This window comes from Phocoena sinus, chromosome 4 (assembly GCF_008692025.1).
Source record: "Phocoena sinus isolate mPhoSin1 chromosome 4, mPhoSin1.pri, whole genome shotgun sequence".
NCBI lineage: Eukaryota > Metazoa > Chordata > Mammalia > Artiodactyla > Phocoenidae > Phocoena > Phocoena sinus.
Genome location: NC_045766.1, coordinates 114,289,948 through 114,303,156, shown reverse-complemented (window position 1 = coordinate 114,303,156; position 13,209 = coordinate 114,289,948). Strand labels below are relative to the sequence as shown.

Here is a 13,209-nt window from a genome sequence, read left to right as displayed (position 1 = left end):
TCACTCAGACACTTCCATTTGGTTTCAAAAGTCTTTTGCTTTGTTTTTCAGGTTGATCGCCAACCCCAGTTTATTCAAGGCTACCGAGTGCTGTACCGTCAGACTTCAGGCCTGCAGGCTACATCAACATGGCAGAATTTAGATGCTAAAGTCCCGACTGAGCGAAGTGCTGTCTTAGTCAATCTGAAAAAGGGGGTGACTTATGAAATTAAAGTTCGACCATATTTTAATGAGTTCCAAGGAATGGATAGTGAGTCTAAAACAGTTCGTACTACTGAAGAAGGTCAGTATTCAGATTTCTAACATAAACCAAACTTAAACCATAATGAAATCAATTTCTGTTGAAGTTCTAGTTTATCATCTTCCTTAGAAGGGTAGCAAAAGAGGTTCTAAAAGTCAATCCAGGAAGTATCATTTTGTCCTTTTATTGTGAGAATTTCATAGAATCTAACAACTCAAAAAGATGACATTCAAGTAGTTTGAATTTTCCTTAAGGAAACATTCGCTTCAAATCTTGTTTTTCAGTGCACTGGAATTTGATTATAATGTTTTCCTATTTTTTTTTTTACACATGGATTTAGCTCATTTGGCTTCATGAAAGGACAGGCTAATGGAAACCCAAGTACACAGGCTGTTCTTTGTCTCTCTTTGTTTGGGTAGAGTAAAGCATGACATTTCCTTTCATAAGCCTCCTTCCCTATGGGCTCTGCCAGTCTGATTCATAACTTCTAATCCGGAAGGCCCCTTGCATGTTTGCAGCAGCATTCTTCTTAATGATGTTCCCTCTCCCTCTTCCTTTTGTAACTTTTCTTACCTGCAGATACTTTTAAAGTCAGTCTGTGATAGACATGAAATTAATGTTGGTCTCAACCAGTCCATTTTCTAGCGTCTCCTTCCCTAAACTAGAGGTTTATAATGAATGTTATCATCAAAGTACAAAAAATCCGGGCTTCCCTGGTGGCGCAGTGGTTGAGAGTCCGCCTGCCGATGCAGGGGACGCGGGTTCGTGCCCCGGTCCGGGAAGATCCCACATGCCATGGAGCAGCTGGGCCCGTGAGCCATGGCCGCTGAGCCTGCGCGTCCGGAGCCTGTGCTCCGCAACGGGAGAGGCCACAGCAGTGAGAGGCCCGCGTACCGCAAAAAAAAAAAAAAAAAAGAACAAAAAATCAGATACCAACTATAATAAATTCCCCCCTTTTCTGCTTTTGTACTAATTTTATGTACAAAAACATATGCGGTACGCGGGCCTCTCACTGTTGTGGCCTCTCCCGTTGCGGAGCACAGGCTCCGGACGCGCAGGCTCAGCGGCCATGGCTCACGGGCCCAGCCGCTCCATGGCATGTGGGATCTTCCCGGACCGGGGCACGAACCCGCATTCCCTGCCTCGGCAGGCGGACTCTTAACCACTGCGCCACCAGGGAAGCCTACAAAAACATATTTTATATAAATCAATATAAGAGCAACCTTAAGAAAATGTGTGTAGGTTGTTCATGGTAACATAGATGTACATGTTTGACCAAAGAACTTTTAAATTATACATATCTTATAATAAGCAACACAGAGAAATGTTATCTTCATATTGGTTTACAGTGTGATATACTGACATGAGCTGAAGTGCATATTTTTAAAGGCATCATTAGTCTACCTTTAAGATTTGTAAAGAAAATAAATTAATAATAGGATCTTTATCCCCCATTAAATTTTACTTTATGTGGATAATGTGTAGAACTAATGAGTGGGGTGGGTAAATTTAATACAGAATGCTACATTTGAAGCATATTTCCAAAAATCAATTTCACTGCAGTTAGACTTTTCCTCTAGACTAGACATTTGTCACCATTCGGTATACGTTCATTTCCGCTTTCTGTGGCCTTCTGAAGGGAACAAATTGGAACTCAGCTGGGCTTGTCTGGGAGCAATGAGCGGGTTCTTTCACATCTGTGTAATAATTGACAGGTCAGGAAATAGGCACGGTGTTCTCGCCAAGCTGGCGGTAAGGCAGATGAGAAACCAGTTCTCCAAAATGTTACTTTTCAATGAAGTCTACTTAATAACTACAAAACTGGTAGGCAAATGGTTGTATTGATGTCATTGTACCACATTTTGGAGCAACCTTATCACACAGAGGAGTGATAAAGAGCAGTATGGTGGTAACGTGTCTGTGTGTGTCTTACACTCAATGCAAAGATGACTATACCTTAGTGAAATATGCTGTGACAGATTTATCAAACGTGGGAAACTTTATTGATAGGCTTTTTTTTTGGACGGGGGGCTGCGTTGGGTCTTTGTTGCTGCACGCAAGCTTTTCTCTGGTTGTGGCGAACAGGGTCTACTCTTCGTTGTGGCGTGCAGGCTTCTCATTGCGGTGGCTTCTCTTTGTTTTGGAGCACGGGCTCCAGGCACGTGGGCTTCAGCAGTTGTGGCACTTGGCCTCAGTAATTGTGGCTTGAGGGCTCCAGAGCGCAGGCTCAGCAGTTGTGGCACACGGGCTTAGTTGCTCCGTGGCACGTGGGATCCTCCTGGACCAGGGCTCGAACCCGGCTGCCCTGCCTTGGCAGGTGGACTCTTAACCACTGCACCACCAGGGAAGCCCCTGTCGATAGTCTTTTAAAATATGTTTTATGTTTGAAGTGTACACGTTTTCAAAGAACTAAGTGTGTAGTTGTGAAAGCATTGATCTTATATGTAAAAATTCTTTTGTACCACAAAATTATCTGAATTTTGCTTTAACTGTTAGTACTTTGATTTGTTTTTCCCATAAAGGAAGAGAACTGTAGGAAATTAAAATCTGTCCATTTCACATTTGATCCAACATGAACTGTTTTCATTTATATCATCAGAGTTCCTTGCTCATCAATATAAAATAAGTTTTAAATCTTAAATTATGGGTCAATTTATAACAGTCAATTATTTTTCTCAATACGAAAACAGAAGTGTCTTTTTCCTGCATTGGTGAAATTTATAGCTGTGTTTCTGTTTTTATGTATTAAACGCAAACCAGAACAAAACAAAAAGATTGTCAGTAATGCTAAAACTCAGAGATAATAACATAAAATTTTGGAATGCATACTCTCAGAACATTTTTGATAGCAGTGGTTTTTTTTGTTGTTGTTTTTTTGTTTGTTTGTTTTTTAAAAAGGGAGCCTATTAGAGTCAAAAGAACCAAAGTTCTAGTATCAATCAGACATACCTGGGTTCAAATTCTCCCTCATTATTTGACTTAGCTAAGTCTTCAGTTTCCTTATCTGTAAAACTGAGATAAGAGTTGTTTTTATTTCCTGAGGTTATTATGAGAATTAAATCTTACTCTTACCTCAGTTCTGGGCACATAGGAAACATTCATTTGAATGTTAGCTGTTAAATTTATTGTTGAGGACATATTACCATAGCTGTTGTATTTGCTTTAATCTATCCATTATATATAAAGGATTATTTTTTTAACTGTCACTGTTAATTCAGAACTACTGGAAACCAGACCTTCTTGCATTTTGTCTTTATATTCATATTCTGTAAGCAGTCTTAATGTACACCAAGACTTACAGCTTGTGTTTATTCTAATCACTTCCCCTGCAGCCCCAAGTGCCCCACCACAGTCTGTCACTGTGCTGACTGTTGGAAGCCACAATAGCACAAGTATTAGTGTTTCCTGGGATCCTCCTCCCCCTGACCATCAGAATGGAATTATCCAAGAATACAAGGTAAGGCCCGGATGAAGAAGGAAAGTTCACAGGTAAAAGTGCCCAGAGAAGTCTCAGGGTCACATGGAGGGGGAACATTTCGAGTGGCCCTCTTATTGAGTTTGAGTGTAAAGTAATATTTTATATCTTTGTGTGAGAGGTAAAGAAGCAAATGCATAGGATGCATAGAACCTAATTCCAAGGTCACAGATAACACAAACTCAGTTGGACAAGCAAACCATAAGAATGCAGCGTTGTTGTTGTTTTCTTTGTTTGTTTTAATAATGTGATTGCAGAACCTCAGGGATTTAGAGAGACAGGGTAGAGAGTAGATAGTGAAGCCCTATCCTAGAGAGTGCCTTTATCTTTGTTATTAGATTTCTGTGTAATGGGACTTAGAACAGCTGTTTTTAAACTGTATTCTCATAAAAAAGATGCTTCAGGAGTTTAAAGAGTTGAGATGGAGATAAGAGGGTGGGCAGTACCGCCTCCCACTGTAAATTCTGCTTTTACCAAGTTATTGGTAAAAGGTTCTGTAAAATATTTCACTTGAAAAAAGGGAGCCATTGAAAAAACAAATTGTGAAAAACTCTTATTTTTCAACTGATGAGTTTGTTGCTATTTGGAAACAGTATATATTCGTTGTTTCTTCACCATCATTTGAGCGACATCACTTAAGAATCACAAGTTGTCTAACTTTGAGAAATAAGGTTCTAATTAATTGTGATGTGATTAGACCACATGGGAGAGTAAAACACCTCATTAAATCTTGTAAAAATTCAAAACTATGCTTTTTTGCTATTAATAAATTTTTATAGAAATCTGATAATAACATACTAAGTAGATCTATTAGAAAAGAAAACTAGACACCCCACCTCACCCTGGAAATTCATAGGTGGCATGTGAAATTAAGCTGAATAGTTTTACTCAAAACATTGTTACTTCTAGGAAAAAATGTGAAAGTTAAAGTAGAATTTTCCTAAGTTAATGGTTAAGTTACTGAAGCAAATGGACTAAATTTGCATAAGAATTTATTTTAAAATTATTCTCATCACATTATAAAGAAATGTGAATAAGAAAATAAGAGTAAGTGCTTTTACAGTAGCATAATTATATAAAATCAGAAATTTTATAAGTGTTAGGACACATTGTTTTAAAAGCAAAACATTATCTACCCTGGAGTGTGTGTGTTTTTTAATGAGTTTAGGATTTTACTTTTATATCATCTAGGACTAAATATCTTCAACTTCTATTTATTTAAATATTGACTTTTTTCACAACATGATAATTTTTCATAAGCTGTAAATTTTCTCACTCATATGAGATTGTCCTATTTTGGTAAAAATGTGTATATTTTGGTAAGGGCTAAATAACCCTTCACTAGTAACTTAGGTTTCATAGATTAAATAAAAGACATTTGCAATTCAAAGGCATTCTTTTAAAGAAAAAGTTTTAGGAACTTACCTCTTTCAGAAACAAGCAATGTACGTGTCCCCATGTAGATTATAAATACTGTATAATAGAAATACAAATAAGTACACACAGTAGAATTTTTTATAACACATTTTACAGTAACAGATTTCCATATCCCAAAAGAATGTATGACTTAAAATTTGATTCTTATTGGAAGTACAAGCCTAGCATCTCTCACATCAGTGTTTAAAGACTTCCCACCACTCTGTTCTCATGCATGTGTATGTATGTATAAATATGTTTTGATCAATATTAAGATTTATTACTGTCAGTGTAAATATTGGCTTTAATTTTATCTCAGTCAATACCTATAACTTTAGTCAATTAATCTTGTTAACCACTTCTGTGTAAGTTAATATTTTCTTAAATGAAATATAAATTACTTCGATGTGCACCTATATACTTTGGATACTACAACTCATAATCACCATATTTTTAATAATTCTTTGTATAATAAATCTTGATAAATAAATTAAGCAGAGGAATTTGTGTGTTTTAATCCATACCTAAACACCATTTGCAATCAAGGACCACTTTCCAGACCTTGCAGAGGTGCTGAGGGAATCATTGTACTATGAGCATTCAGTGTTGATTGTAAAATATAAAGGAATGCTGCATAGTTTTAGCTTCTTTTGTTGTTCTTTAATACACACACACACACACATATATATATATACATACATACGTATATATATAAACAGCAGAAATTAGGCTTTAGAAAATGTCATTTACAAATACTTCTATAAGACTAGAAAATAGATTGGTCTCTACTAAAAGATTTAATCAATTATAATGAACTAATTACCAGAAAAAAATAATTTGATATTCACTTTACATTTCTATAGATCTGGTGTCTGGGGAATGAAACACGATTCCACATCAACAAAACTGTGGATGCAGCCATTCGATCTGTAATAATTGGTGGATTATTCCCAGGTATTCAATACCGGGTAGAGGTTGCAGCTAGTACCAGTGCAGGAGTTGGAGTAAAAAGTGAGCCACAGCCAATAATAATTGGTGAGTACCAATCCATATGATATGTGTTTTAGAATCAGTCAACCGGTAACAAGGTAGATTATTTTCTTGAATCTACATCCGAACTGTGGAAATACAGTAAATAATGAGTAATAAGATGCACACATCATGTAGGCAAATAAACTGACTAGAGCTTCTAACAAAATGTTTAGCAATTGCCTATGCTCTTAGGATTTCCACAGACTTCTTAAAATCATAATCATTAAGAGTTTACATGCTGAAAGTTGGTTTGAAAATTATTTGTAATCTATAGTTTCATTTGTAATTTTGATGCCTTTGAAATACAATAGGAAATGAGGCAGTTACTGAAGAAGGCGTATTATGTTTCAAATCTGTGTACCTCCTCTAAGCCAGAAAAATGTCAAAAATTAACCAGAAACAGGCCAAAAGAAACTAGTAATCCAAATAAACTATCCCAAAGAAGAAATCCCTATTCAATCTACTATCATCATTACAGAAAATTGCTTCCTATCACCATGGATTATGTTTGACTTTTCTTGAAATATATATAAATGGAATCATACAGAATATAATATTTTGTGTCTGGCTTCTTTCACTGAACATAATGTTTTTGAGATTCTCTCATACATGTATTATGCAATTCATATGTTTTATTTCTGAGCAGTATTCAATCATGTGAATGTATCATATTTTGTTTCTCTGCTTTTCTCTTGAGAGAATGTGTAAGAAGATTTTTTGAGGACATATGTTTTTATTTCTTTTGGAGAATTACCTAGAAGTGGAATTTCTGGCTAACAGCACTGATGTAGTTTGACTTTATAAGGAACTCTAAATATTTTTTCAAATTGTATAATTTTATACTCTCACTGGGAAGGAATATGACTTCCAGTTTTTCTACATCCTCACTGACATTTAATGTTGCCATCTGTCATTTTAGCCATTTCAGTGAGTGTAAGAGTCCCTCATTGTCATTTTAACTTCAATTTTCTTCGATGACTAATGATCTTGAGCAACTTCACGTGTGCTTATTGGCCATTCACATATTTTCTTTTGTAAAATTTCCAAGTCTTTGCCTTTTCTAAAATGGTGTCATTTGTCTCTTGTTACTAAGAGGAGTTATTTGTACATTTTCAATGTAAATTATCTGTCATAGGTTGTATCACAAATATTTTCTCCCAATTTATGGCTTTCTTAGTCCTTTTCTTGATAGTGTCTTTTGATGAGCAAAAGTTTTCAATTTACATAATGTATAATTTACCAAAATTTTCTTTCATGTTTAGTACTTTCTAAGAAACTATGTCCTAATCTAGATAGCAAAGGTATTTTCTTCCAGAAGCTTTATAGTTTTAGCTTTTATGCATAGCTTTTATAATTCATCTTGAAGTAATTGCATGTGATTTGAGGGTTGAGGCTTATTTATTTCCTTATGTAAAATCAAAATGCATAGGTATCTTTCACTGAAAAAACTTTCCTTTCTCCAGTTAACTATATATGTGTGGATCCATTCCTGGATTCCCTGTATGATTCCATTTGTTTATATGTCCATCCATATGCCAAACCACAGTGTCTTGATTACTAATAGCTCATAGAAAGTCCTGAAATCAGGTAATGTGAATACTGCATCATTTTCTTCTCCAAAATTTTTTTGACTGTTCCAGACCTTTTGCTTTTCCATATACTTTTCAAATCAGCATGTCAGTTTCTACAAAATTATGTTGGAAGAAAAATTTGGAAAAGTTTTTTCTACAAAATTATGTTGGAAAAATTATATTTATGTTTAAAAATACAATGGATCTATACATCAAATTGGAAAGATTAAACATTTTCATAGTCAGTCTTTCTCTGTGGGAATTTGATGTACTCTCCATTATTTGTCTTTATTTTTCTCAACAATATTTTGTAGTTTTCAGCATATGGCCTTAACATATGTTTTGTTAAACTTTTTCTTGTTTAATGTTTTTTACACTATTACAAGTGAATTTATAAAATTCCCTTTTTCAACTACTTTATGTTATATATAAATTTATCTTTATGTATTTCCCTTTTATCTTATGGCCTTACTAACTTCACTCACTTATTTTAATAGTTGCAAAATACTTTTTCTGAGTGTATTCAGATAATCATCTATTTTCTTTCTCCTTATTTGTGTTAATATGATAAATTCTATGGTTTCAAAGGTAAATAAACCTGGCATTCTTGGGATAAATCCCACTTGGTCAGGATATATTATGCTTTTTACAGATACTACTGGATCTGATTTGCTAACATTTAGTAAAGAATTTTGCATCTATGTTCATGAGGGATATTGATAGGTAGTGTTCTTTTAATGTGTTCATCAGGTTTTGGGATCAGGGAGGCTAGCTTTAATGGGTTGGGAAGTATTCCTTCCTCTTTTACATTCTGTAAGAGTCTTGGTAGGCCTGGTCCTATTTCTTCCTTAAATCTTCTAGAATTCAATGATGTTATCTGTGCCTAGAGTTTTCTTTGTGCATTATTTTTATTGTTATGAATTTACATTTATTCAGATTTTTTTTCTTCTCTGTTGGTTGTGGTAAATGGATTTTTGGTGTTTGCCCACCAATGAATTTGTCTAATCCATCTAAATTGTTGAATTTATTATCACATGTTTATTTGCAGTATCTCCTTATTTGTAATCCCTTTAATTGTAATGCTTGCAGGATGAGTAGTAATGCCATCTCTTTTACTCATAAGTACTGTGGATTGATGCTCTCTCTCTCTTCTCCTTTTTCGTTGCCCCCTACCCTCTCTCTCTCTTCCCTCTCTCCAACTTTAATCTTGATAAGGTTTTATCAATTTTATTAATTCTTTCAGTGTACAAATTTTGGCTTTGTTAGTTTTATTTATTTGTTTTCTAATTAAGTGATTTCTGATATTTTTTTCTTCTGTTTACTTTTATGTTGCTTCTTAAGATAGAAACTTATATCAATGATTTGGACCTCTCTTCTTTTCTAATACAAATATTTAAAGTTATAAATTTCCCTCTAAGCACTTCTTCAGCTGAATCTTACAAATTTGATGTGTTCTGTTTCCATTTATCATAAAGTTGAAAACACTTTTCACTTTCCCTAAAAATTTTTGGGTTTTGCAGAAGTTATTTGGAAATGTGCTATTAAATTTCCAAATGTTTTGGTATTTTCCATATAGCTTTTTGTTGCTGATTTCTAATTTAATTCCACTGAGGTCAGAGAGTGTATTTTACATGAATTTAGCTTTTTAAATATGGAGACTTAGTTTATGGCCCAGAATTTCGTTTTAGCGAGTGTGCCTTGTGCATTTAAAAACTATGTTCATTTTTCTTTTTCTATATTGAAATGGAACGTTCAATAAATGTCAGGTCAAATCAGTTGGCAGTATTGTTAAAGTCCTGACTTATTTTCTGTTAATGCATTCTTTTAATTAATAAGAAAAGAGCCTGACAATTTATTATAATTATAGATTTGTATATTTCTCCTTTTTGTTTATAAGTTTTTGTTTCATGTATTTTGCTACTCTGTTTTAACTGAGTATATTTTAAGATTGTTATAGCTTCTTAATGAACTTATGCTTTTTTATTATGAAATGCCTCACGTTATTTCCTCGTAAGATTCTTTGTCTTGGAACTTACTCTGTCTGATGTTAGTACACCTGTGTGTTTGCGTTTTGTGATTTTTTTCCATCCTTTTATTTTAACTCCTATGTCTTTGTATTTAATGCACATTTGTATTATTTAAATTGCATATTTTGAGGCCTTATTTTTTATCCAATATGATAATCTTTGCCTTTTAATTGGAATGTTTATTATCTTTAATGTGATCATTGATGTTTTGGAGCTTAGAATTACCCTTTTGCTATTTTTTTTTATCGGACTTTGTTCCTATTTTCCTAATTTACTGATTACTTTTGGATGAATAAAATGACTTCCTGTATAATATTTTATGTTCACTATTGAATTGTTAAGTATACTTATTTTTGTAATGATTACTCTAGGATTAGCCTATGCTATATGGATCTTAGAAAATATAATTCCATTTTCCTCCCTTTCAAGCTTTTTGCTATTGTTCTACATTTTACTCCTGCACATGTAATAAAAACCAATACACAAACTAAAGTATTATTATTGATTTTGCTCTAAACAATCAACTATCTTTCAAATAAATTAAAACTAAGAAAAAATATTTTATATTACCCACCTTTATCTGATATTCTGTTCCTTAAATTCAATCCCTGAGTCTGCCTGAGTTTTACTGTCTCTTTAACTCAGGAATGCTATTCAGCCATTTTTGGACTCCCCTTCATTGCATCACATTTTAGAAATTGTCTCCAGATAGAAAGATATGAATATCATACAATTCCCCTTGTTTATTTCCTTTTTTCTCATAGTTCTGTCCTTTTGTTTCATGTATTTTGCCTAGGCTTTCCTTGTTTATGGTGGGATGGCATGTCTCATTCCTGTTATCCTTTCATGGGCAGAAGTGGAAGTATCCAGTGAATTATTCAGTTTATATAATACAAATTCCATTTGTTCTCTTTTACATTTTTCATTGCCCTCTGAAATTCCCCATGTGTTCATTTCATTAGGACTCTATTATTTTAAATTAATGAACATATTGTAATAGTTGCTTGAAAGTCCTTTCCTCCTAATTTCAACATCCATGTCATCTCATGGTCTGTTTCTATTGATTACTATTCCTCTTGATCTTGGGTTATCTTTTCCTCATTTTTGCTATTGTGGTTGTTATTATTGCTTTGCTTGTTTTTGCATGCCTGGTAATTTTTTACTATATACTGGACATTGTAGAAAACATACTATACAATTTTGTGATCTTCTGAAGAATGTTGTTTTTCTTTTCCTGAGAGGCAGTTATGTTACTGGCTGATCATCTCGATCTTGTGGTGGCTTGGTTTTTACATATTGTTAGTATGGACTATTTATGCTTTGACAATATTCTTCAGGCAAAACCTCAGTTTAATTTTTACTTCTAAGGTATAGTGCTCCTGGACTTTCAGTGAAAAGCCTAATATATTTATCTGGTCTGCCTAACTTGATGGAATTTAAACTTCAAGCACAATCTTCTCTGCAGTGAGAGAGTCTGCTCAGTCTTTGCAGCCTTTTACCTTTTGAATTTCACCAAATCCTTGAAATCGTCCTTCTGCCTGCACAATTCAGGGTTCACACTAGTACTGAGGGAGAATTTATACACAGATTTGAGAACATCACTCTCCTGTCTCTCCCTCTTTCACATGGTTTCTCCCTTAATTTTTTGTCACACTGGCAGCTGCAAAGGTTATCTTCTGACACCTCCTAGAAGTAAGACTGAGATTTTCAGCTTGAGTTCTATCTCCCTAGTGCTGCATGGACTGAGCTCTCTAAGGGGGTAGAAAGCCTCATAAATGCAGATTTTTTTTTTCTTGAGTGATTTTATTCTTTCAAAAGGCAAATCCCTTCAGTTTACCCTGATTTTATTTGTTTGTCAGTGTCTTTATCTTTTTAAATGTTCTTCCTAGAGTTTATATATTTTAAAAATACTTGTCCAGAGTTTCATACAAGCCAATGTGCCATTTGCATTCTTTTCTGTTTATTTTCTAAAATATGCACACAGAACATACTACCAAATTCTGGGAGGTTGTTTTTTTTTACAATGTATTTATTATATAATGAAGTGATTTAATATTCAGTTGTCATGTTAAATTTTTTTAGATTCTCCAAGTATCCTTCCTTTTATATATTAAAAACATTTAAAAAGTTATAGTATTAACTTTTCTTTAAATTGCCTTCCCTTTCTTAATTAGTCATACAAACTGAATTAATTTCTTAACCTGAGGGAAACCTATAATCTTGCCCTTCTGAGATTTTCTAAAATAAATTGGAATAAGAAAAATACAGGTACACCCAATAGGATTTAACAGATATAGATGAACTTATTCTTATTTCTACATATTTTCTAAATAATATTTAGAATATTTGTTATTTAGAAATAAGGCAGTAATTTTTCACTTAAAAAATATGAAACAGGGCTTCTCTGGTGGCGCAGTGGTTGAGAGTCTGCCTGCCGATGCAGGGGACACAGGTTTGTGCCCCGGCCTGGAAGATCCCACATGCTGCGGAGCGGCTGGGCCCATGAGCCATGGCTGCTGAGCCTATGCGTCTGGAGCCTGTGCTCCACAGCAGGAGAGGCTGCAACAGTGAGAGGCCCGCACACACACACACACACACACACAAATATATATATATATATATATATATATATATGAAACATGTTTGAAAGGTATAGCTTTCTATGAGAGCTCCTAGATAGGCAAACAAAGCTTTTGTTTTGTTTTGTTTGTTTTTTTTCGGTATGCGGGCCTTTCACTGTTGTGGCCTCTCCCATTGCGGGCACAGCCTCCGGATGCGCAGGCTCAGCAGCCATGGCTCATGGGCCCAGCTGCTCCACGGCATGTGGGCTCTTCCCGGACCGGGGCACGAACTCATGTCCCCTGCATCAGCAGGCGGACTCTCAACCACTGCGCCACCAGGGAAGCCCGCTTTTTTTTTTTTCACTGCCCTTCTAGCATATATATGAAAAAGATTGACTGAATGTAATTTTTCTAAATCAAAGACCAGTAGGATTACCAAATATCTATATTTTCCTTTCACGTTTTCTTTTTGTTTTCTGTCATCTTTGGTAATAAATATAATTCTCAAGCATGGAAAAGTTGGTTTGTTTTGATTTTGGTTTGTAGTAGCTACCTATTTGCTTCACAATATTTGGGGGATTTATTGTATTTGGAGGCAAGTAAAAATTGCAGTAACACCATTTCCCCAAGTTCATGTCATGACAGTTAAGAATAAACAATTGTATGGTAACTTAAAATAATAATGTTAACTAAGATTATTTTAAATCAAATGGAAAGTTTTGCTTAACTCGTACTATTTTAAAAAGACTGAGTGATCAAGTGGATAATGAGTACCTTTTAATTTGTTTATATATCATACTTTTCAAATTTTTCTATGAAATAAAAAATAATCTAATAAGTAATATTTCTATCTCCTTTTCATGTAGTTAGAATACACAATATCCAA

At 34.3% G+C, this 13,209-nt stretch overlaps 1 protein-coding gene across 7 annotated transcripts in view; it reads left to right on the top strand.

Moving 5' to 3' along the window:
- ROBO2 (roundabout guidance receptor 2) overlaps nt 1-13,209 on the top strand; it is a 594,883-nt gene that overhangs the window by 517,310 nt on the left and 64,364 nt on the right. For all 7 annotated transcript variants that reach the window (XM_032630901.1, XM_032630900.1, XM_032630902.1 and 4 more), the window contains exons 15-17: nt 52-283; nt 3,574-3,698; nt 5,996-6,167. In XM_032630901.1, the coding sequence (XP_032486792.1) occupies nt 52-283; nt 3,574-3,698; nt 5,996-6,167 (529 nt within the window). The remainder of the gene's footprint in view (nt 1-51; nt 284-3,573; nt 3,699-5,995; nt 6,168-13,209) is intronic.